The sequence below is a fragment of the Adiantum capillus-veneris genome, chromosome 20 (assembly GCF_014529385.1).
Source record: "Adiantum capillus-veneris isolate H3 chromosome 20, ASM1452938v2, whole genome shotgun sequence".
NCBI classification, from domain to species: domain Eukaryota; kingdom Viridiplantae; phylum Streptophyta; class Polypodiopsida; order Polypodiales; family Pteridaceae; genus Adiantum; species Adiantum capillus-veneris.
This window is the reverse complement of record NC_140950.1, coordinates 7,842,527-7,868,583: the sequence shown is the minus strand read 5'-3', so window position 1 is coordinate 7,868,583 and position 26,057 is coordinate 7,842,527. Positions and strand designations below refer to the sequence as shown.

General features: G+C 44.0%; 1 protein-coding gene across 1 annotated transcript in view; it reads right to left on the bottom strand.

Moving 5' to 3' along the window:
• Positions 1-2,524: 2,524 nt before the first annotated feature.
• Positions 2,525-26,057, bottom strand: part of TRE1 (trehalase 1) — a 58,673-nt gene continuing 35,140 nt past the window's right edge. Inside the window, exons 4-12 of the mRNA XM_086491863.1 lie at positions 8,371-8,486; positions 8,182-8,282; positions 7,953-8,059; positions 7,784-7,856; positions 7,142-7,321; positions 6,923-7,010; positions 4,057-4,156; positions 3,396-3,609; positions 2,525-2,939 (exon numbers count right to left, since the gene is read on the bottom strand). Coding sequence (XP_086347989.1) covers positions 2,835-2,939; positions 3,396-3,609; positions 4,057-4,156; positions 6,923-7,010; positions 7,142-7,321; positions 7,784-7,856; positions 7,953-8,059; positions 8,182-8,282; positions 8,371-8,486 — 1,084 coding nt within the window. The 3' untranslated portion in view covers positions 2,525-2,834. The remainder of the gene's footprint in view (positions 2,940-3,395; positions 3,610-4,056; positions 4,157-6,922; positions 7,011-7,141; positions 7,322-7,783; positions 7,857-7,952; positions 8,060-8,181; positions 8,283-8,370; positions 8,487-26,057) is intronic.

Here is a 26,057-nt window from a genome sequence, read left to right as displayed (position 1 = left end):
TTTTTGTAGTCACATTCAAAAAATTACATTAGTCCCAAAATCATCTTTTACATTAGCATTTCAGCTTGTTGTTTCATTGTAAACAACTTCCCTGGTCATTCTCATTTGAGGGTTGACAAATTTGTTACTTTTGTACCCTTTATGCTCAAGGAATGACCCATACACACACATTTTTACTGTTTAGATTAATCTTAGCTCACATTTCATGTGGCAAATGCATATACGCAATACATCCATAAATTGCAAGGTGTGAAAGATCAAGTTTCCTCCCCCCAACTTCTCTTCAGGTGCATAGTATGCTACAACAATAGTAGGAGTTTATTCATAATGAAGATAGCCATAGAGATTACCTCAAGCCTAGTGTAAGCATGGCTCTAATGGCTAAAATCATGGGCTCTATAAAGGAGCCAACATCTTTAAAGAATGCCATGGAAAGTTCAAAAGTGGAAGATGCAATATAGTCAAAGTATTCTAATATCATGAAGAATAATATTTGGGAGCTTGCGTACCTTAGGGTAGTTGGTACCAAATGAGTTTGGAAAAAATATAAGGCAATGTTGGTTGCCCAAGGACTTGTGTAAGTTGAAGGATTTGATTTGCTTGCCAAATGACAAGCATTAGGGCATTACTTGGAGTAGCTACACATAACAAGTGGCATGGCTATCACATGGATGTCAAATCAACATACTTGAATGGGTATCCCAACAAGGAGGAGATGTATATAGAGCAACTATGAGGTTTTGAGATAAAGAACAAATGTAGGCAACCTAAAAAATATATTGTATAAAAGTGGTCCCAAGAGCATGGGATCACATAATTGACCGTTTTTTGAATTGCAGTGTTTCATTTGATGTGCTTGTATTGATGTGCTTCTAATGCCAACTTATATGTCCAAAGAATGTATGGAAATATTGTCATCATAGTTTTCTATGTGGGAGACTTGGGACATGCATTTTCGTTTAGGGATTGAAGCTTGGTAGGACTCGGGTATTACCTTCATTTCATAGCTTAAGAATTCCTGAAGGATGTTTAAGGCATTTGGGGTGGCTAATTGCAAGCCACATTCCACACTCATGGAAGTGAACTTGAAGATTTTTGTAGAGGATTACTCACCACTTCTTGACATCAAAAAGTAGAGAAATATAGCGGGAAACTTAGCTTTTCTAACAAACACGGCAGTAGTATTAGTTTGCGAGCTAGTGGGGTGAGCAAGTTTTCCGCCCTAAGAAAGTCAATGGAAGGCAGGAATCTCAATACTCCGATACATTTCTGACACTCAAGTATGGTATCACTTCTAGTACATGTGGCACTCTTATTGGTTACTATGATTCAAATTAGGCACAAGTTATTAACTCCAAAAAATTTGTTTTTGGATATTGTTACTCTTAGTTCATGTATTTTCTCTTGGACAAGCAAAAAGAAATCGACAATTATGCTTTCTTACATTGAAGTTGAATGCAAAGTGACTAGTCCTATAGCCTGGTTTGGATTTTCTATGCCATGGAACTTCACATTAGTGGAGAAACTACCCTCCACTATGACAATCAAAGTTGCATGTGCACATAATCTTAGATTTCATGCTCGCACAAAGCACATCAAAAGTCACTATGAATATGTAATAAGGATGAGATCATAAATTTGGAGTATTGTTCTACTATGGAGAACTAACCTAATAACTTCACCAATGCTCTTGGAAAGGACCAACTAACTGACTTGGCCTGCAAAAACAATATGATTCATCTTTGGACGTTGGCATTAGTATATTGGAAGGAAACTAATTTCGTAAGGATGATCTCTCAGATTCTATATCATGTGTGTGTACATTATACTAATGGACAACGTTAAAGCCTAAGGGTTGATGGTTGCTAGTCAATGGGCCAATGCATTCTTCTCTAAGTTTATTACTACATGATCCTACCTTTGCTATTGTTTTATCTTACATTTCTCCATCTTCATCAACTAGCCCCTTGAACGTTCATGAGGGTTGACCAGATCACAAAGGTTCCCAAAGGGCACACATATGCACATACCTTCTAAACTAGAGCATGCTACCTCTAAAAGCTCAAGTCAGGAGAGTATCTTTTCTAATAACCATGCAAAGAGGTTCTTGATTTAGCAATTTGATGTGGCTTTTGGAGGATTAAAAATCATCGAGGTGAACATTTCCAAAATGTTCACATGTACTTGCCAAAGTCTACCACGCCTTAGTGGGCTAGTTTAAGAGTTGAAGGACGAAAACCCAAGCTTGGCCTACAAAGCATGAGCAATTCCAATCAAGAATAGATTTCTCATTGATCAAGGTAATTGGAGAAGCTCGAGTTTGACCATGGCATATGTCCTCTCAAGGTTTTCATTGAAAACAGATTTTTTTTTTGCCTTCGAGCATTGTCCTCTCAAGGTTTTCTGTATTTTGCCTTCGAGCATGTCCTCTCAAGGTTTTCATTGAAAACAGATTTTTTTTTCACCTATTCAAAGAGAGAGAGAGAGAGAGAGAGAGAGAGAGAGAGAGAGAGAGAGAGAGAGAGAGAGAGAATCTTGCTCAAGCTCAACAAACTCAGATACAAGTGCCATGCTCATGTGGCTGAAAAAGAACATGAGCTACTTGCAGCAAAAAACTGTATGTTGGGCCTAAAGGCCAACTAAATAGAAGACCAGAGTATTGGATTACTTTGCACCCCACATTCCAGGGGGTGTGCTGCTTTCCTGTGGAACTGTTTACTAGTTAGAACTAAAACTGGATATTTTGGTATGAGATGGTGTATCTATGTCCTTGGACAGTGCACTTATAAAGAACAAAGTTTCTAGTGATCAATTAGGCTGGAGTCCCTGTCCAACTATTGACTCAACTTTCCATCTGGGCAAGTGATTGGATCACTCAATGACAACTCAAAATGATTGAGTAAAGATAAAACCACCCCATTGCTCCATCCAAACCCAGTCTGCCAATTCAACAACCAATATGTTAGAAACCAGAAACACTTATATACAAGGTAGGTGAAAAAGAATGGCTCAAGCACCAGATCTTCTGAAATTGTGAGTTGACAACGATATTCAAGTAAGTTACGTGAATTGGCCTTCACAAGCTTAGGTATTGAGAAGTTATATGAATTGGCCTTTACAAGCTTAGGTCTGCAATCCACAATTCTCAAAGAAATCATTCTGTCTCAACATATCTATAAAACATTAGCAATCACCATATGCTCGGACTTACATCCTGTTTCCAAAGATGGAATTACTATCCTGGGCTTTTTTTTTTTTTTGTCTTCCCCTTTCCCTTTTATGGAGATTTTAGCCACCAAGATAACACATCTTCTCAACAAAAGAACTACTATGTTTCTGAAAGACGTAGCAAACAAAAGAAATGGACAAGGAAGTGGGTGGGTCCAGGACATTACTTGAAGTTTGTACTCTCCACCTCCACCTGTCCCACCACAAACTGTCGCATCATACTTCTCCAGCATATGACCAGTTTTGCTGAAAACCACATAATTGGTTTGTATCCACCGCTGGGCTATTGTCCTGGCTAAGCACCGTCCTTCATCTGAACCCGAAAAAAAGAGGCCCTCTATAATCATATGCTGCAGTGGAGGCCAGGCATTTGGAAAGTCCCTGTCAAACATGTGCAGAAACTTGAACCATCAACTACCAAATTATCATGTTCTTCAACCACAGGGATAACTGCCTTTGTGCATTGATGTAGATAGTAAAGCCTTAGAACTTTGAATGGCATGAAACTACAGGCTTGCAAAATGCAAGATGGGCCAGAAAAAAAAAGTGCGCGCACGCATGCACATGCGCACGCGCGTGCGCGCCTTGGTATTGGGGATTTTCCAATGATTGATTCCTCGCAGTGTTTAAGTTGGTCTTATGCTTACCAAAAACCTGAATTCACTGTGCATGGGGCTCAGCTTAAAAACATGGATTGAAATGCCTGAGTGACATACAGAGCATAAACATGGTCCAATAACATTGTCAGGGATCAGTCAAACATGGTCCAGTAACATTGTCAGGGATCAGTCAATGAGCTATTGTCTAATATACGTTCTGAGATATTACCACTGCTGCCCAGTCTTCTTTGACGATGTTGCAACCCCAGCAGGAAACAGAAGTCCTGAATGAGTCAAAGCTTCAACAACTTTATCGACCCTTGGATCACCTGCAAAACCTCACATGTGAACCAGCAGTGAAATTCAGTACAAGCCTGATCTTGAAATTGACGCCCAGAATCGTGCTTAAAACTCTGTTAACGTGAGAAAGCATGAGAAAGATCTCCGTGCTTGCTAGCAAGAAAAGTGATACAAGGCCAATTGACAACACTGAGAAAGAGTTGCTAGCAGTGTGTTTGAAAGTCATGACGTGCTTTCCAAGCTTCACTTATTTCCAAAGGCCCACAAAGTGGTTGGTAAATTTCCCCTTCCAGATATAGCAATATATCATTGCCTCTTATCCAACTAAGGAAGCTGGTAAAATTACGCCTACTTTGCAACAACTGGCAGCTCTTGAACCCGTGTTGATGCATGGTATGTACCAGGGATATTATGCCTCACACTTTCGAGTATAACCGGCAAGTCACCTAACAAGGCGGTAAGATAGACAACACCACCACAAACTGCATTGAAAACAACAAATGACTGAACTTGAAAGAGTGTTGTGCAGTGTCCCGGAAGGCGATTAAAAATCAACTTTCTTCTTGGGACAGCCACTGCTTTTCAAAAAGCATTCGGAGCATGCAATACTTATACCCTTGTGGTTATTTGCGGGGTGGGGGGGGGGGGGGGGTATATTTAATTATTAAAAGTGGTGTTTATAGTCATGGCTCGGACCTGGATGGTTATTTACGGGAGAGTATTGAATGTTTGTGCTATTGTTACTCATGGCCCAGACCTTGATGGTTACTTACGGGGGTAGTATTGAAGTCTGAGCAGTGGTTACTCTCAGCACCTCCAAGCGACGCAAGCTCCATTCTAGGGAGTGTTTGTTGTAGAACGCCTCTATATCTCATGGCCCGGACCTCTTTAGGCTACTTGCGGGGGAAGTGATGAGGGAGTCGTTAAACAGCCAATGGCACGGACCGGGATGGTTATTTGAGGGGGGAGTCTTCATCGGCGACTATATGTTTCTGAACCTTGTAACATGCATATGTGAGCATTTGTGTTGCATTGTGATGTGTCAACCATTGAATAGTCCTAATGGGTGAGACTGCTTGGGTATGTAAATTTTAGTGCATCGAGACACCTGTCACAGGTCAGCGCGGTCTGGGTGTGATGGCTAATTTTCCTACGCCAGAATATCAAGAGCTCCAATGTGAAAATGAGAAAACTGAATGACCCTCGAATATTTTTTATCCAACTTGAGTTTTTTTGCAAAATATAATGTGATCGCGGACAATTACACTTCTTTCAAGGAGCTACTGACAGCGCTCGCGCTTCCCGAGCCTAACCCTAGCCAACCTGCAAATCCCGGCCGAGGGGCCTAAACCCTAGCAGGAAGAAGAAACTCTCACCAACTTACATTTCCTCGCTGAGTGGCCCAATTATTAGAGATGTACCAACTTATGGTACCCCATCCGATGGGGCCTAAAATAAAGCTATACACACACACACACAAACACATACACAAAAAAAACCTTGCGTATCCAGCTGATGACGTGGTTGCTGTACGGATGATCCGCAAATCGCACTAACATGCTGACGTGGCAAAGTACGGACGCCCGTGACTTGCACTGACAGGCTGCTTACGTGGCAAGTGTGCGGATTTCCTAATTTTGCGCTAGCTGTCCATTATGCTAGCGTTTGGACCAGGTGCTTTTGGGACTTGAAGCTTTTCATGTAGCTTTCATCGCCAGGGGTCTTTAAATATGTGCGGAGGGCTCACACTCTGGCATGCTCCCGCATGGAGATGCAGAGCAGGTGTACTGCCGTTGTACTGAGTTGAAGAAATATAAAGAAATACCGAAAGGGGCGCCATGGATTGGGGCGAGTGCTCCGCCAATCCATGTCTCGTGCCCCGTGCACTTTCAGTTCAATTGTTTTGAAGTGCTGAAAGTCTATTCAATCTGTTCTTTTCCGTTGGCACGTGGTGCCCTCCCGTTCTAGTGCCCTTGATGAACTTCCTAGGTGTCCCACTTCAGCTTCAACAATCTAGCCCCCCCCCCCATATGAAGCTCAACATAGTATCTACACACTCTCTCCCTCTCTCTCTCTCTCTCTCTCTCTCTCTCTAGAGCCCTCAAAAGCCTCCTATTCGTCACTTGCATTTGCATGTCTTCCCTTGTTTAGCCTATATGCTTTAGTGCCGCCTATGCACTCAACACGTGTCCCACTAAGCTTTGCAATCTATCACTCCGTATGAAGTCTGGTATGACAAGAAGCCTTCTATTGGTCACTTGCAACAAAGCTCGGCTTGGCTTACGTACTAACGATTGAAAACCTTGCCGATATATTAACAACAACTTTGCTTAGTAAGAAGTCCAAAGCTTTTGGCAACGCTTTGGGCTCACTCGCCTTTCTAAATTGATCCCACTCCATAGGGGCTGCCACTTCCCTATCCTTCATGTGCCAGCTCTTGTTCATTGTGTCATTCTCGAGAGGGATTGCTCCGATATTTAGATAGTGATGTGTGAACACAGTTAGGACCATCAGTGCACCTTTTGCAATAGAAGAATAAAACGTTCCCTTTCCAATCCTTCGAAACTTGAGCATTGAATTTCTACTAGCACACAAAACAAATATTTCCCTATATTGCAATTGCTCAATTGTCCATACGGCCAATCTCAATGACACACATTGATGGCATGAACCAGGACTTCAGTCATGCGGCTATACACCAAAGCAAACCAGTGTATGCATAAAACCCATAACATAAAACAATAAGGTTACCATGATATCTAGTAGCATTAGTTACTTCCATCTACATCAAATACCTGATTTCAAATTTCCACTCCACAGTGGTACAAAGTTCGAAGCACTGCTAATTTTCCGCTGATTGTCTTCATTCCATAAGTAAATGGTCTTTTGATGATGCATTAAAAAAAAAAAGAGTCAGAGAGAGATAGTATTACGCCATTTGAAGAACTTGGATTATAATGACGTTTTGAAGCCAAACATCAAAGCTGTCAAGAGAGAAAGTAGAAAGGCCATACTTTGTTTCGTTGAACTTCACAGTGCTGAAAATCCAGTTTATAATCAAACCACTGGCCCATGTCATCATTCCACATGATTGAATTGATAGCCAGCCTCCGAGCTTGGGCAGCTTTACTAAACTTTGCAGCAACATTTTGATTTCCCAATACTTTTGCAATGTATGCTATGTTCATTTCCATCTGTATTCAAGTGAGAAAGATAAATGATTAGCATTGGATAGCAAATATACTAGAGACTGTAGTTTCTAGTTGACCATGAGGGGATCCTCAAAAAAACCGAATAGCAGCAAAGAATTGTTTTCTAGTTTCCAAATTCTGGTTACATCCTTAGTCGTCTACATGTTGAGCTTTATCTGCGGCAGGAACTGGACAACCATCCCACAGTCACCACAGCAACTCTCAGCATCTTCGCCAGTCAGTGAAAAACTAGTTTACCTGGTCTAACTTCCTGGGAAGTTATACGGTTTACATCTTGAATCCAACCATCCAAAAGAGATCAAATTGAAGTTTGAGAGGTCAAATTGCAATCCAAAACAACTCTTGGCTAGATCAAACTAACATGTCAAGAGAGGCAATTTAAGCTGCAGGCAAAAAGGTAAGAAAACAGCACCACTACGAACAAACAAAAACCCAAGATATTACCTGGAATACGTAAGCATTCAAATCTGCTGGTAGAATGGAAGACGTAAATAAAGTGCTCAAGTTTTCCTCATCCCTGTAGATAGCAAGGAAACGGTTTACATACATACAATAGATAAGCCCCTTTACACCAGGCCAACGCTCAACAAGAAGGGAATGTGGAGGTGTTAACCTTAGCCAACGAGACCCAAAGTCCCAGCCACTTTCAGCAGCTGAAGCAATATCAAGGTAGAGAAGTTCTTGCTTATTCTTAACAACCCCCCCTGCCACTTGCATATCCTACAACAAAAAAAATAGCACCACAAGTTAAATTTCAACCAAGTACTAGCGCAAGCTTGTCCTGAAGATTTTTTTGAGAGTGCTTTATTTAGAGGTTGTCATTTTAGAAAACGATCACTTACAATAGTGAATGACTCTGGGCGAGGTGCCTTCCAATTTGCATAATACCTACATAATGAATGTTTTCGTCCTTTTTCATCCAAAACAGTCACCTGTTTTGGACCTGTTGCATTGGGGGGGGGGGAAAAACAGCAGCCAATCTGTTAGCAAGATATGCACAAACTTCTTTAGATGCCAAGTGTATAATTGACCTGAAGTCCAGTATTTGTGCTCTTCAATTAATACTGGCAGCGCTTCTTGTAGCAATTCTGTATCATTGGTGGCAATAAACAATTCGCGAACCATGGCACTTAGAAGAGGAGGCTGGCTGCAATGCACATTGTATCTCATGAGTACAGGTACAACACTTTTCGAAAGGAGCTTGTTGTGTTGTAAAGCAAAATCATAGTAATGTGTAATTTAGTTGTGCTAAATTTAGTTTCCAAAAATGTACGAGCATCCAAACAATAAAAAAGGAACCTCTACAATACAAGTAATTGACGTCCAGACTCAACAGACCTTACTAAATCAAAAGTAACAATGTTGTGATGGATGGTCATTGTGGTGCACAACAGGAGGAGATTATGAGCCAAGTCAATAACTAAGGGGCTAATCCAACCCAGCTCCTCGCCTTTCTGTTCACTAGTGCTTCTTGTTCCAAAGCAGGATGGGTCCTGGAGAAGGTATATCGAGTACCAAGGGTCTCAACAAGATAAGCATCAAGAATTGTTTTCCCATCCCATAATTTCTTGGCAGGTTGGATCCACTTGTTTTAGCAATGTTGATCTTAAGATGGATATCATCAAATGAGGATTGCAGTCTGGAGAGGTCCAGACTCCACAAAACTGCTTTCAAGTCTACTTTTGGACTGTACGAGATGCCTTTTGGCTCAACTAGTGCTTCTACAACATTCAACACGATGATGGACACGATCTTTAGGAGATCCAGAAGATTCGAGGGTGCATTCTTTGATCAAATCATTGTCCTTTCCAAGGCTGAAGATAAACATTGAAAGCATTTCGTTCAAGTGCTGAAATTCAAGCTTTGAAGCAGCATAAGCTGGTTATCAATGTCAAAAAAAGTGAGTTCTTCTGAGAGAGATCCACTTTCTTGTTCATGTCCTCTCTCCACAAGGTGTGTGGATGATCCATCAAAGGTTGCAGCCATAAGGGATTGCCCGACTCTTAAGAATGTTCATAATGTTAGGAGCTTCTTGGGCTTACACTCCTACTATAGGAAAGCTTACCAAAGGATTTGTCTTGATATTGCAAGATCTTCAATAAAATTTGGAGTACATTGTGATGTCCGTGGCAATGGCTTGGAGCAGTGTTACAGTAAGAGTCGCATGTTGTTGCCTAAGAGAGCTGTCAACAGGAGGTGTATCATAGTGTCTAATTAATTTATTTGTTTTGTTTTATTTTTAACTCGTTTCTTTTTCTTCCTTTTCCCACAAAGCTCTCTTGCTATGGGCAAGTGGACAAGACGAGGTCCCACGACAATGCATAGCCACTGCCTGAGCTAGTCGGCCACAAGCATAGCTTGTGTTTGAGCCAATTGGCATTGAAATTCGAGGTGTACGCGTAATACCTAATTTTCAGCTCATAATATCCAATCGTCTATATGGGTTCTTGCATTTGTGATGTACAATAACGTGGTGATGCTTATGTGTATGAATCATTGTGGAAATCAGTAAATTACAGGGCTGATGGACAGTTTTGCGCATTCCTCTGTTTTCTTCGCACAAAAATTTATGAAACTCAAGAGAATGATGCTACACCAAATTCCACATGTCCCCATATAACTCTCTCTGCGATTGCACACCGAAAAGTGGTCAAAGTGGGGGCTGATTGTCTACTACGTTTTAGAGTTTGGTGGTATGAACCGAGGTGAGATAGCGAGAGGTGTCATGGTGGTACACCAGACACTAGATCTCCTCTTGAAAGAGTGATGTGTAGTTTCCATGTGACAAACGGCTCGCTGGGGACTGCAAGGACTCATTGACACATCTCCAAACCATCCTCTACTTTGGGTTGAAGCCTTTGCAAGTAGGGCTATCTACTCTATGGGTGATCTCTACTCAGGTTATAATCAATTTCAGCTTGCTTTGGAGAGCAAGGATCTTACTACTATGTGTACACCTCTTATCTAGACAATACTCAATTGGTTCCATTTTTTGTTTTACCACCCTTTGGTGGTCCCATTGGCCAGTTGCAGGAGCAGATTGCTTACAAAGGCAAAGGGAGTTGCACAAATGTAAGAAAAACGTCTAGCAGTCATTATTGCTTTAAGTTTACAGAAACATTATCTTCTTGGTGCTGACTTTACTATTCACAAAGACTATTAGAGCTTGAAGTATTGCCTTATCCACGCAGCTTCTACACCATTAGTGTTAACAAGAAGAATAATTTGGTTGTTGATGCTCTATCATGCAAGCCACAAGTAGCAGCTATCACTACTATCTTTCATCATGAGTTTTGAGGGCAAAAGGGAATAGTTTGCTACAAATCCTGTTGTAGATCCTGACCTTTGCCATCATTTTTCACAAGTTAGGGGATATGGAGAGAGTCCCTCTCAATTTTTTCTTAAAGGATGGTTTCTTGATGAAAAATATCAGCTTGTTTTTTTTGTTTTGTTTTCGGAGTCAGGTAGGGCACGCCCGGCTGCTCTCCTCATACACCAGAAAAGTGCACAAGAAGAACGACCAGAACTATGCACCCAGAATCCGAAGGCAGACGCTTTTGTCACTAGTTTCCTTTGGACTACAAGAGGCCAAAATTATCTACACTCTTAGGGCCATGACTATTCCCTTGAGAGACCCATTTCTCCAACTTGATTTGGGCGTGACAGCGACCAAGTACCTCTGTTCAGAGGCCCAGGTACTGCGGGACTTGCTTCGGTCTTCCCTTTGGAGCTGCCTCCTCCAAGTAACTTATCGCTCACCTTACTAAACTGCCTTTGTAGCCCGACGGCTTTCCCCTAGGAAATACAATACCCGCTTGGAAGGGCGTCGGCTCACAGGTGGCGTCCGCTGAGGTTGGTGGTGTCTCCCTTTTGCACCTCCCAACCCCTATTAGGTGAAGTTGACCCCCCCAGGGGGGAAATGGCACTTGGGTGCTCTTGTAGCTCATCTGGCTTCGCTTGGGGAGAATTACGTCATTTCCCCCGGAAGGGATCGGATTCAAAATAACAGCATAGGAAGGGGAGCATTATCTCCCCATCCGCCTATGCAGAGCACCCAAGTACCGGGGTACAACTTCACCGAGGAACTTCGCCACAGGCACGTGCCCTGCGGTTTCGTCCCTCGAGTGCGGATCACGGCGTACCCAGAAGGGCATCTGCTTCCCACGAGCCTCCCCAACAAGGAGGATAACGGTCCTTTCTTCAAGGTCCAACGAAGGGTCGATCGCGTTGAAGGTGGAGTTGAATCGGTCTAGCCAGCGCCCCCTAGAATCATCGACTGCCAAACAGTTCATCAGCAAATGCGAAAGCAAACGACCCTCTAACTGGGAGCACAGCGTGCAAATGCTGTGTCCGCGCATATAACTATCAGCCAGTTTGAGCCCACCTACTCTCGCGAGAGCCAGCATTCTCTCCTCCTTCCTATTCACTATAGTTTGTTCAAAGCCGGCCGCCTTATAGGGCTCCAACGCCAGGCACAAATGCCTCTCGTCCCACTTGTCCCATGCGTGGTAGCGAACTGAGCTAAAGTCAGCCACTGGGATATACTTATTCATCCAGTTCTAGGTTCTTGTCGTCCAAGTCCACTATAGCTGTAGCAGGTTTGTTCAAAGCCGGCCGCCTTATAGGGCTCCAACGCCAGGCACAAATGCCTCTCGTCCCACTTGTCCCATGCGTGGTAGCGAACTGAGCTAAAGTCAGCCACTGGGATATACTTATTCATCCAGTTCTAGGTTCTTGTCGTCCAAGTCCACTTCTTGAACGGTTGGTTCTAAGGCTACTTGTTTACCAAGGAGCCTATCCAGGTAGATGAAACAGAGCGGTACTTGTCAAAAGCCCTTGCTCGTTGTCCCCCACAAAAGGCAGGTACAGGTGTTATGTTAAACTCGTGATGGAGAGTTGCAGTCCCTACAGAAGTTGACCTTGCTCCCTTTCCGAGTAACATTCGCATCCCGGTGGCAACGAGGCGCTGCAGAGAGTGAAGGACACACTGATCGTGGGCCCCCATAATTCCGCGCCACAACAAATCACTGGATATATGCACGCCTTAAAAACAGTCAGTCGAAACCATATAGGGATGGCTCGGTTTGCCACTAGGTGCTGACACTCACTTCTTGACGATGTGTTCAATGGAAAAGGTCGAGTCTACGTCGATGCCAAGGTACTTGTACGTTTCACCTACTGCAACCATCTCACCACCTAAAATAAAGATCCTCATAGAGAGATCTTGCAGGTCTCCGTGGAACACCATGACCATGCATTTATCAATTCCAAAGGTCATGCCCCAGGTCTTTTCCCATTCACTTACCTTGTCAAGGCTCGTTTGTAGGCTTTCAGGAGAGTCAGCAAGTAGAATCAGGTCGTCAGCAAAAAGGAGTCCTTTAATTCTCTTGAGGAGGTTAGGTACCCAGGCCCCATGTTTCCCCATCTGCGTCTAAAATATCGTTAATGTATATATTGAATAGACAGGGCAATCTCGGGCATCCTTGGCGGACTCCCCGCTGCATCGGAATCAAATCCGACAATTGCTCCATGTGTCGGACTTTAACAAAGGTGGACCTGTAGAGCGCTTCGAAAAATCTAAGTGCTCGACCTTGCAGGCCAGCCGCAGCGAGCTTTAGGAACGACGCCTCGTGCAGTATTGTGTCGTACGCCTTCTTGAAATCAATGTAGGCCGCATAGGTTGGTTTCTCATCCTTATGACGGAGTTTCACGATCTCCATCAGACATGCAACTTGCCCTAAGCATTCCTCATTAGTACGGAATCCTACTTGGCCGGGATTGAAGAAGTTCCTCTTTTCAAGTATCTTAGTGAGTGATCTGCCTAATCACGACCGTAGTGAAGATTTTTATGGCAACGGAGATTAATGCGATCCCGCGATAGTTATCAGTGTTGGTCAAATCGCCCTTCTTGGGGATTGACACAATCACTGCATCGCTAGCGCCGGCCGGGATTTTTCCGGTGTCATAAATACCCTCAATCATGTACACGTATGCCTTGCCCATCTCCGATTGTGGCTTACGCGGATCCAATCTAAGCCCCTTATCCTTCACAAGCAGCTTAAAGAATTCGGGTGGTAAACCATCGCCACCCGCTGCCTTGTGCCTCTTCAATCACCGACAGGCCTCCCGTACTTCATACCAGTTCAACGGGTCACATACCTCAGGCATACCAAGCCAGATGCGCACGTGTTTGTCATACCATGCAAGCAGATCCTTGCTGGTACCGTCCGTATCGGCGAATACCTTGGAGTAGTTCCCTCCCATACTTGTAATCGCCTCTCTGGTTCCGTTACTAACTCCCCATTTGCGTTCAAAGGTTGATTGGCAATAGTTCCTTGCCCCTTCCCAACTATTTTCTTGAGGTGGGTAAAGAATTTCTTCATTTGACCCTCCCTCAGGAGCTCATTCCTTTTTTGCACGAAGCGCTCAAAGGATCTTTTGTTATTGTCACGGACAGCGGCCTTCGAACGAAGTGCTATTGCCTTGTACTCCCTAACCGCTTGCTGGCCAACCCTAGTGTTCGCAGCTTTGTTCCTCACCTTATTCCAGACTTTCTGACGTCCATTAATGAGTCTCCGAGCCCGAGGTTCGAGTCGACAACCTAACCTTGGCCTCGGCGGGGGCTTCATGGCAAGAGCTCCAACCTCCTTCGCTATCGATGTAGCAACAGAAACAAACTTGTCATAGCATTGTTGGGTCACACGCCCGTCCTCATGCTCGAGGTTCAACAGAGTGTTCCATCGATTGTCATCGAGGAACAACCTGCAATTCACATCCATCTTACATGCATCCAATTTGGGTACGGACGGCATATAGTAGCTTTGGCTGCTACTCCCAACTCCACAGAGTGTAGGTGGCACACTAGTGGCCAATGTTCTGACAAGTCTATCCCCCTCTGTATTGTATTGTTGAGAAGTTGTCTCGCAGCGGACTCATTCACGATAAAGTGATCGATGTCCGATTTTCCCTTCCCCCACCTGGAATGGTACGTGAGGTTCGAGCCTCGAACCTTTAAGCTCTCGAATCCTCTTCCGCATCTCAGTAGCCACTTCTTCAGTGCCCCCGTCTTCATGTTGAAGTCACCTCCAACAATTACCGGTAGGTTTTTGTTCGAGATGGACCCCAACGTTCGGGCGAGGGTCTTCAAAGCAATTGTCTTGGCTTCGCCAACTGACACTGCGGAATGTACACATTTCCATGTATCCAAGCCCCTGAACCTTTGGGGAAGAATTGATATCAGCTTGTGTCTAGGTAGTTTGAGACAAAAGGTATTTGAGTCTGTGTCATAATTCACCCTTTACCAAGCACAAAAGTATTGAAGCAACCCTCAAGGAAATTGAGTCTTACTACTTTTGACCTCACTCAAACAAGGTGTGGATCCTTTTATAACTTTTGCGAGGAGAAGAGGAAAGAGAAAAACGCTAGAGATATGAGATGGCGAGAGAGGGTGCCACAAGCCCTGCAAGGCACAAACTCTACAAACAAGAGAGTACAAGGCTCGAACACTACCAGAATGAGGGGCGCCCCTCTTCCTATTATATAGGAACCTAGGTGAAATGTCTCACTTGCACCCAAAACCCATGACCCATAAAATGGGAAAAATGGAAAAAAGAGGACTCCTCCGAGAGTGAGGAAGGAATCTACAAGTCCAATCCACCAATGCAACAACACAAATTGTAGGAAAAGTCAGAGATCGGCTACGCCTCCTCCAAGAGCTACTCGAGCCATCCTGATCCAAAGTCTAACTAACAATGCCAAAAGCCAGCATACACGTGTCCCGTGACCCAGTACCACAAAGATGAGCACCCTTTTACTCGTCCACCACACCATCCTCCAAAGACTAACCAGGTCCTCAAGGCTTGCCAAGGAATCAAGAGCTTGGTGCTGAGAAAGAAATCTACAAGAGCGCTGTCTATCCGCAAGTCTTTGAAAATCCCTGATAAAGATGAAGTTTTGCTTATGCTTTCCTTTTTTGGACGACAGTCCAGCCAGGGCTTGTGCGCCCCTTCTAAATCCAAACCTCCGTAATTAGTTCCCCTCATCCAACACCATGTAAACAAGCTCCTCCCCTATCAAATCAGTAGTCCTCCCCCAAGTAATCAATGTTGAATAGAAAGCATTGTACTCGAGAGTCAAATGCACCATCAAGATTATAGCCATATCTTCGGAAGAGATCGGCTTCTCTGCCAGAAGAATCACTTGCTACTCTTCCTGCATCTTCTCAATGTGATCCTTATGGACTTCGACGGTTGAAGGTCCAACGTTCACAATTGTACCTACACGTGAGCTCTCTTCATAGGCTGCTCCAAGTGGTTTAAGATCTCTCCAGCATTAGGCCTACTCTGAACATGCCCAAGTGCGTGCCGCGTACTCCTCAACAAGGGTATGACATCAGCTTTTCCAAAATTAGTCCCCCTCTACTACACACAAGTCTCCAGACGGCTGGCTGAAAATCTGCAAGGATACCGGGCACTAACCGTCGCACTCAAATCACCTTCTGGTCTTCCAAATGCAGTACAAACTCATCCAACTCCACGCTGAAAATCAGCAACACTCCTAAGTCGTCTACTGGCTGAAAAACACGGGTTCTTCAAGACAAACATGCCACAAGCACCAATCAGCCCCCTCCCAATGTAAAAACGATGGTCCAAGGGAGATCCCCTTAAAACGCAGCCCCATGCTGGCTGAAAAACGCAGCCTCAAGCAGTAACTCCTAGTGCTCTAGATCCACTAGGTGTCATAACAAGAGAACGCACACATGGAAGGGGGGGGGGGGGGGGGGGGGGGGGGGGGGGGGGGGGGGGGTGAGAAATGAAATGAAATGTTATATTGACGTCTTCAAAAGGCCAAAGTGACCTATGAGACCAAAAAGTTACAATGTGATGGATCTGATACAAAGACAGAGTAACAAGATGACAAAATGACAAAATAAAATACAATAGAATCCTAAATTGCTAGGTGTGAACTAAGCAGCTAGCTGGGATAGCTAGATCACAAGAGATCCAGCATCGATCGCTGGCGGATCTCATCAATCTCCTCCATGGTCAGTAGTCTGACCGAGCGTCGTGCGTGTCAGGCCAAAGTGATCCGCCGTCAATGCTGTGTAGTCCTCCGCAGTCGTGGGCGTCTGGATCTCCCCAGCTCGGTCGCTCGGTCGGTCAGTGTGCCTATGGTGTGAGGCGACGAGCTCTGTTGTGGTAGTAGCTCCTCCGGGTGTCCAGTAGCAGCTCTAAAGAAGTCTGTGATCTGTTTCTGAGACTGGCTAGCCTCTCCTCTCATCAAGCTCTCTCTGTGTCTGCGCAGCTTGAGCAAAAACAGACCAAGGCATCTCTGATCCTCGTACCGCATGACTCTGGAGACTGGTCCAAAGCCCTCTTTGGAGAATGGTCCAAAGCCCTCTCTGAACAAGCAATGGAAGCGGCCTTGTATCTCGTAGTAGACGGGGCAGTGGCGAGAGAGAGAGAGAGGCACAAGCCCCGTGGGGCAGAAACTCTACAAACAAGAAAAACAAGGTTGGAACACTACCAAAATGAGGGGCGCCCCCTCCCCCTATAAAGGAACCTAAGTGAAATACCAAACTCACACCCAAAACACCACGACCCGTAAGATAGGGAAACCGGGAAAAATGTACAAAAGAAAATAGGGCACCCACCAAAAAGACCAACAAATAAATGGCTGGCTGGACAAAAACTGGAAAATCTCCCCGCATGCCTAGAATGTAGAAAAGCTTCACAAGGCAAGGCACAGCCACAAAGAAGCCCTCACAAGATCTAGACACGGAAACCCATGAGATGGCCTTCAAACTCTAGCGTAAGTATGCCAAGCACAATACTCTACAATTACTTTAGCCTTCGCCTATTCCAGACACACCATGGGACAGCAATGCTATGGATTTCATCTTTAATCTGCCTATAACAGAAGGTGGGCATGATGATATTTGGACTGTTGTGGGCACATTTAGTAAGCAAGCTCTAAAGAAAACCATCAAGGCAGATCCTACGGCTAAGCTATACATTTCACAAATTTTCAAATATCATGAGATGTTAATCGATTGTTTACAATAGAGATTCTCCAATGACTAGTTTGCCCATCCAAGTTCTTTGCGAGAAGGTGGCAATTACTCTTAAATCCTCTTCATCTTTTCATCCACAAATAGAATAGAAATCTTGCCTCTACAAGGATGGCACCCTTTGAGACTGTGGAAGGTGGCAAGAAATTTTGTCATATCTGTGTACCAAGGACAAGATCTTTCAGGCAGGGTCATCATCCTACGGTCGTACGATAAAGTACAATACAGTTTCATGCGGGGAAATACATTGTATTGCAATTTATATCGTACAGTTTAGATTCCTATGATGTGTTTTTTCAAAACTCTTAAGAAGTTAAGAACCATTTAATACGTACGGTGTTGTGTATCATATGGTTGTACAATATTGTCATAAAGTACACCGTATTTGTACACAGTGCAGAAACTTCCATGAAGAATCAGTGACGTGACACTCCCAACCAATGGAATAGAAGAAGAGGCCGCAAGAAAAAAGACCTAAATCTGACTTGAGCAACGCATGAATCCCGCCGCAAATCATGGTGGAAATCGTGGATTGTGTATGGAATTGACGATGCGGCAGTTTCACATGTAATTAAAAGCAAAAAAAATTGGAGCCTATTTTTAGGAGGCTGTTAAAGCCTAGGGCCTTTAAATAGAAGGCCTACCCTCGGTTGTAACTTGGATCAGGTGCATGCGTGCACACATTTGTAATCTCTTGATGAATAAATAAAGAAATACTGACAGGGGAGCTAGACTTGAGGCCAATACTCTTGAAGAGGAACTCCACCTCTTCCAAGTTTCGTCTTTTTTACAAGTGAAAAGTGTCTCTTTGGTTCAGTTTTCGTCTGTTCTATTTCAATTAGAGAGACATTGAATCATCCAACTGGCGGGTGGTTACACTTCCATGCTTTCAAGCATATCACTTCATACAAGATTTGTTTAAAACGTTTGAATTCCAATGTAAGGATTCTAGGTGCTAATCCTTAATTAAGTACTTAAACTCATGATTAGAACTTAAGAAACTTGAACTGAACTCACAAACAAGACTCAGAAGACTCTGTGTTTGATTGATTGAATGTGTGATACAAGGGCTCCTTATATAGGAGACGAAGAGACATAAATGAAAAGACACGTCTCCTGGTGAAGAGACATGACTTTAGACGTAAAGACATATCCTTTCGGCGAAGAGCTACACCATTGGGCAAAGAGTCGCACCCGTAGAGCGAAGGGGTGTGACCAGTTGTCGAAGGAGTGTGGCTTTTGGCGAAGAGGCACGTCTCTTGAGCGAAGGGGTGTGACCATTCAAGCGTAAGGGTCCTCCTTGGCATGGCACTTCGCGTATCTACAACTAGGAGCAGATGTAATGTTGTTAACATAGTCACAATCGTGACATTCCCTCCCATTTAAAATGAGAGCCCGTGTCAAAGAGGAAAAGCATTGAATCTTCGAAAATCTTCAGTCTTTGAGTTATCTGAAGCTTTGTCTTGAACCTTTGCTTCTTGCAAAACCTTTTTGCTTTGACTAAGAAACTTGAACTGAACTTAATGAATTCAAAAATTCATTAATAATAATATCTGCTGTCACAAGACGGGAACCACGTGCCAATAGAAAAGAACAAACTAAACAGACTTTTAGTACTTCAGTAAAAGCAGAACTGAGAGAGAGAGAGAGACGTGACACGGAGTGGCGGAATTCCACCCCAGAAGGTATCGGCCCCAAACCTTGGCGTCCCTTTCCGTATTTCTTTATATTGCATCAACACAGTACAAGCCGGTACTCCAGACTCTGCACCTTCGCCAAGAAGCATGCCAGAGAATGGGCCCTAACCTCATATTTAAAGGCCGTTGGCCTGAAAAGCACTTACAGTGAAAAGCCTTCAAAACTCAAAAGCTTCTGGTCCAAAAAGCAAAGCCAAAAGCTGCCAGCTTAATTTACGGAAATCCATACAACCTGCCACGTCATCAGGCAGCGCAAAACGTGGAAATTTGTACAGCTTGCCACGTTCATCATGTCAACGCAATTTTCGGAAACTGCCACGTCATCAGCAACTACGCAATTTCTTCAATGTGTGTGTGTGGGTCCTGCTTTAGTTTAATCCTTTGTCACTTGGGGCCCCATCGAACGGGTCCCCATAGGTTGGTAGGACTTCTTCTTCTGTCACTTGTCCTTCTTAGGGTTTAGGCCCTCGGCCGACATCTACAAGTTGGCTCCATTCTTTAGGCTTTAACACGTCAGCAGTTTGTTACATCTCCCCTTCTTAAAAGAGAGTCATCGTCCGCGATTACAGCATGTCTGCAAAACAACTCAAGTTAGCTCAAAAATTTCCAAGGGACAATCAGTTTGCTCTCTTTATTAAGGAGTTAGCTTCTCCTTTCGGCTCTTTTGATCAAGGAGTTAGCTTCTCCTTTCGTCCAGATCGGAACTCTTGATATTCCGGCGTAGTAAAATTAGTCATCACACCCAGACCATACTGATCTTCCACGGGTGTCTTGATGCACTAAAATTACATACCCAGGCAATCTCATCCAATTAGGATAATTCAGTGGTTGGGACATCACAATGCAACACAAATGCTCACGTATGCATGTTACAAGACATAGAAACATAAAGCCACCGATGAACACTCCTCCCGCATAACCTAACAAGGTCCGGGCCGGGAGATATTCAACGACTCCCTCATCACTCCCCCCGCATAACCTAAAAAGGTCCGGGCCGAGAGATATAGAGGCCTTTTACAACCAAATGCCCGCCAGACCGCAGCCTGCATCGTTTGGAGGTTCTTAATACTCCCTCCGCATAACCATCCAGGTCCGGACCGGGAGTCACAACACCAATTATATTACAAGCATACAACCAAACGCTCCCCAGACATCCAGTCTACGTCGTTCAGAGGTTCAAACAATAGCAAAACAACATTTCTCACTACTCCACCCGGGAGTAAAATCACCAATCATTGAAACCAGTATTAAAACCAGAGTCAAACATCTCAAATCAGCACCAAAACAAGTTCAAAACAGATACTTTCCATTTCAAACAAATTTTCAAACATTACTTTCTAGCTATAAAGAAAAACAAATAGAGAGAGTTCATTCGACGTTTTGTTCGGACAACCGAACTTTGAGGACGACTGGCTTGTCCTTCTGCATCACGGCGATGGTTCGGTTCCGAACTTGGAGAGTCGCATCATTCTTGTCGTGCCAAGGCATGCCCAAGAGAACGTCGCAATTGCCAAACTTCATGATGTGGAAATCAGCTTTTCCATGATAATCTTCAATAGTCACTGGAAGAGCACCAATGAGCAGTACTACTTTCTGAGTTTGCCCCGTGGCTAGCTCAGTTTCAATTTCTCCGCCCTCTGCATCATAATCAAGTGCATCTGCTTTAAAAATTTTGGATGGATGAAGTTCTGCCACAATCGATGAGGATGTTAAAAGGTTTACCTTGATGGGTCACTGGTGTTTGAATAACAGCAAATTGTCTTTGGGCTCCAGGGTTGTCAATAGCTACATAAATTCTTGCTCTCTCTTCTTCTTCACCAAGGGTAGGCTCTCCTATGACTGCATGTACATGGGCATTCCTACCTTGACCTCTTCCAAAGGCTCTCGCTCTGTAGCTCCAGGATCAAAGAAAATAAGGACTTTGAAGCCATTGACTTTGCCATATGCTCGACATTCATTTGTACTCTCAAGTCGTATGCCATAAATATCGGGAACTAGTCCAATAGCGGGTCTAGCTCTCTTAGCAGAAGGTGGCGCTGTCGACCGTTGGTGCGGGCGTCGGCTCCTCTGGTCTATTAGTGCATTTGGGACAATTAGAATGATTATGCATTGTTTGAAAGCATCCAAAGCATCGGCCTTCTTGTAGTAAGGTGTCTCATTGTTGAGGCGTCAAACGAGGCCTTTGCGGGTGATTTTCACGAGACTCTCGAGAATTTGTTTGTTGTTGCCGAGAGTTGTGGTTAGCAGCCGGAGATTCTTCTGTGGTAAACTCTAGCTTTTCCTTCATCAGTTTGTAGCCGACCGCGCCATGGTCCATAAGTTCTTGCATGGTAGAGACTTGCTTGGATAGACAATATTCCTGCAATGGTGATGGTAGTCCAATGGTGTATCGTTCACACTGGGCCTCCAAGGAAACAGATCTAAAGAAGGACAACGGAATGTACACGTCGAGAAACCTTTGGTTATATTCGTCCATGGTTTCGGTGGCAAGCATTTTCAAGTTGCCCCACTCTACCAAAATCCGGACTTCAAACATCGAATTCATGTAACTACGTGCAAAAACTGTCTTGAAAGCTTGCCTGGTCCTTGGACCATGTTGTTGTGTCGCGATTAAACTCCACCATTGCATAGCATTATCTTTAAGAAATCCCGTTGTTCGAGAAATCTTGGATTCTTCTGTATAGTTTCCCAAAGCATAGATGTTGTCGAATTGCTGTAGGAACTGCAATGCTTTCTTGCAATCTTTCACCCCAGAAAAAGTGAAAAATTTGACTGTCGTGCCACCATCTTTGAAATCTTTGGGTTCGTTAGGCGCATATCCCGGGTATGGATAATTAGGGTATCCATATGGGCTCCAACCATTGTAGCCTCGTGGAGGTTGTAACAGACTTGGAGACTTCAAGTCAAGAATCAATCGCGACAACACCAAATAACCACTTCAAAACAATTCACAAATCACAATAGATTTGCACTGGCCCGGTGGAGTTCCGTGCCTAAAGATATTGGCCCCAAAGACTGGCGTCCCTTTCGGTATTTCTTAATATATTAAAATCAATGTCAGAGTACAAAGAGCGGTTAGGGTTTCACTCTCAGACTCTGCGTCCAAATGCTCTAAGAAGTGAGGACCTCACCGCGTATAAAAAGATTACAAGGGATGCCCAAAAGCAGAGCCCCAAAAGATTAACATCAAAAGCAGTTTCTCTCTCTCTCTCAATGAGAGCAAGTAAATATAGCAAATTCTCTTTCTCTCTCAATTTTCCCTTGCGTAGCAAAAAGCCAGCAAAAATTGTGTCGATCAATGCTTCTCCCCAGCTTCCGTAAATTCCGGAAAAAGCCGTACATTGTTGCCACGTGGCATTGGCGCCAGTTTTTAGGGTTTTTCAGCCACTTAGGGTTTCAGCCAGCAGTTAGGGTTAGGGTTTCCAGAAATTAGGGTTTCTGCAAAATTAGGGTTTTTGGCAGAAATTAGGGTTTGCAAGATTTTTAGGGTTTCTGGCAGAAATTAGGATTCTGTTGTCGATAGCCACGTCATCACTTTGTGACATACCCCCCTCTTGAAAGCATTGTAATCAACCGCGATTACACGTGCAAAACCGACAGAAGCCATAAACCGTCTTAGCAAACACTGACTGTTAGTACCTACGTACTAGGAACATACATCTAGCACATGTACCAAATCGACAGTCACATCACATGACATCACAGGACATCACTAGACATCACATGACATTCAATCTTAGACCATGATTTATCGGCATGTAGCTAGCAATCACATCTAGGTCCAATCGGGACCTCATCGATGTGCGATTGACTAACCCTATTGCAACCATGTCTATTCGAGATCAATCAGATCAAAATGCTGCAGTCATTTCGTCGATCAGTTCCTGCACTTACGAGATGTCAAGAACAAATCAGTATCATAATCAGGAATTCCATTTCATTAAAGTCATACAACAGAATATTGTCAGCTTTCAGTATCCCTGAAGCTCAAAGAGACATCAGTGACTCTAGTATCTAAATCAAGGCATATGTTAACAAAGGAGTGGAGTGACTCCCCTCTTGTGATCCCACTACACCAGATCTCCGGCCAAGCTGAATTCTGGGTTCCGTTTGGAGTAGAACTATGCTAAACCAAAAGCATCGAGGTAAAGTTTCACAATCTGAAGAGTATCTGCTAGGTCCTCCTCCTCCATCCACTTCGCATCCAATGCAGGATAGTTCTTGAACTTAACCACGAACCGCCTTCGGACTTTACCTTTATTGTTCGTATCCTTAAGTGCCAAAATCTGTTCCGGAACAAGGATCTCCTCGTTTTCTTCCACTTCGGGTTGCTCATCAGGCTCCCCATCATCAGGCACATCACCCTTAAAAGGTTTCAAGAGACTCACATGGAATGCATTGTGAATCCTGCAAATGTCTGGCAGTTTCAATCGGAAAAAGACATCATTTATCTTTTCAGTGATCTGAAAAGGTCCGTAGTATCGCATGCTAAGCTTTGGAAAAAGCCTCTCCTTTCTGTCGTTCTTGAGACTTCTACAAAGTTTCGCGAACCTTTGCAAAAGCCGTATCCAAATCTCGCGTATATTCATCCGCTTCAAAGATCTTATCTTTCGTGCTTAGGAGGGGTGGAACCTTCGTAGCACCTTCAACAATCTCAAATAGCGCCTTCCCCATCGAAGAGTGTATCGTGTTATTGTAGGCAAATTCCACCAAAGGTAAGTACTTTTCCCATTGAGTCTTCTGATCAGAGATATAAGACTTCAATAAATCTAGAACCACTGAATTTGCAATCTCAGATTGCCCATCAGTCTGCCAGTGGAATGATGATGAGAACTGCAACCCGTGCCAATGTTCTCCCAAATTACCTTCCAAAACAAACTCGTAAATCTGGGGTCTCTGTCGGAGACAATTGTCTCAGGCATGCCATGTAATCTGAAGATCTAGGCCACAAGCAGTCTCGCTAAGTGATCCGGCTTGACTGTTTTCTTCACTGAAATGAGCCTGTTTGCTAAATCTGTCAATAATAGTCTAGATACCATCGTGACCACTCTGTGTTCTTGGGAGATCAAAAATGAAATCCATCTCAATACTTTCCCAGGGGCGGGTGGGTATGGGTAAAGGCTGTATCAATCCATGTGCCTTATGCCTGTCAAGCTTGACCTTCTAGCATACTAAGCAACGGCGCACGAACTCTTCCACATCCTTTTTGAGTCTCGGCCAAAAGAAATATCTCTCTACCCCCTTCATGATGGCAGGAATGCCGCGGTGACCCGTAAAAGGTGGACAGTGGCATTCAGTCATAACCTTTTCCCTCAACAATTGTGTAACACACAACATAGTCTTTCTCATCAAGTAGCCTTCCCGAAGGGAGTATCCAGCTACTGTCTTCCCATCCCGTATCTGTGTGAAAATATCTGCAAAATCTGTATCTGTGGCATACTGAACGACCATATCCTCGAAGCTCCTATGATGTATCGCGGAAATAGCCAGAACCAACGACTTCCGAGACAAAGCATCTGCCACCACATTCTTTTGTCCTTGCACATGGACAATCTAGAAGTGAAACTGTGGCAAGATGTTCGCCCACGGCATCTGGTTTTCCGAAAGCTGCTTCTGTGACAAGAAGTAGCGCAAACTTTGATGGTCTGTAAAGATAGTAAAATCCGCTCCGAGTAGGTAATGCCGCCACTGAGTAAGAGCATGGATAACCGCCAAAAGCTCTCTCTCATAAATCTGTGCTGTCATCTCCGGCCTAGAGAACCATCGGCTCCCGTAAGCAATGACATGGCCTTCTTGCATCAAGACCGCACCCACACTACGACCAAAAACATCACAATATACTTCAAATGCGCGATTCGGATCTGATCATATCCACTCTTCAAGTCAATCCTGCTAAAGCACGAGGATCCCTGTAACCTGTTGAGTATATCATCGATCCTAGGAATCGGAAATCTGTTCTTGATGGTGATTTTGTTGAGAGCTCTATAATCAATGCACATTCTCCAAGATCTGTCTTTCTCCAAAACCAACACCACTGGAGAGCAATACGGTGAAGTACTAGGCTGGACAAGACCCCTTTCCAAGAGGTCTTTCACTTATAATCTCTTCATTTTGTGCTCAGCTCATACAGTAAGGTGGCCGGTTCAGTGGTGTGCTTCCAGGTATCAAATCAATGGTATGATTTTCAGGACGAGCAGGTGGTAACTCGCCTGGTAGGCCCTCTGAGAAACAATCGGCATGAGAGTGGAGAAAATCTTGGCATTCTTTATCAAGTTTAGACATATTTGTCTTATCCTTATCGCTCAATTCTTTCATAAAGATGGAGTAAACAAACAAACTGGATTTCATTAATTTTGAAATGGCCGAAGTCGATACAATAGGGACAAACTCGCCCTTCAGTTTAATATCAAGTACAATTGTTCTTCCCTTTTCTGTAGTCAAAGTCGCTTTCTCGCCCGATAATCGACCACGGCGTTGTTCTTGTGGTACCAGGGAATCCCTAAGAGAACATCACAACCCTCCAAAGGCATTATGAAGAAGTCCTCATGCCCCAAATACCCCTGACAATGCAACCAAAGTTTGCCAATGACAGGCGTAATGGCTACGTCCTTGCCGGGTGCCACTAGAACTGCCTCCGCAAGTGGTCCCATCCGATCGGGAGTACTCTCGAGTCTCGAGCCGCGCCGCCAATTCCGGAGAAATGAAGTTGGCCTCTTGATCTTTCACTTTGTCCCAAGCTCGGCAAAGTTTTGTACTCTCAAGCATGGTGTCGAGATCGGTATCCACACAATCTGGAACCAGTCTTGTTTTCATTTTGCCTTTTCGTCCACGTTCCTCAGCTGCTCTTGAACTCTCAAGCCTATCGTCGTCCTTATCATTCTGTTCTTTCTGTGCCTTTTCAGGGCACTTCACGGAGATGTGTCCATGTTTCCGCATCCAAAGCACTTCCCCT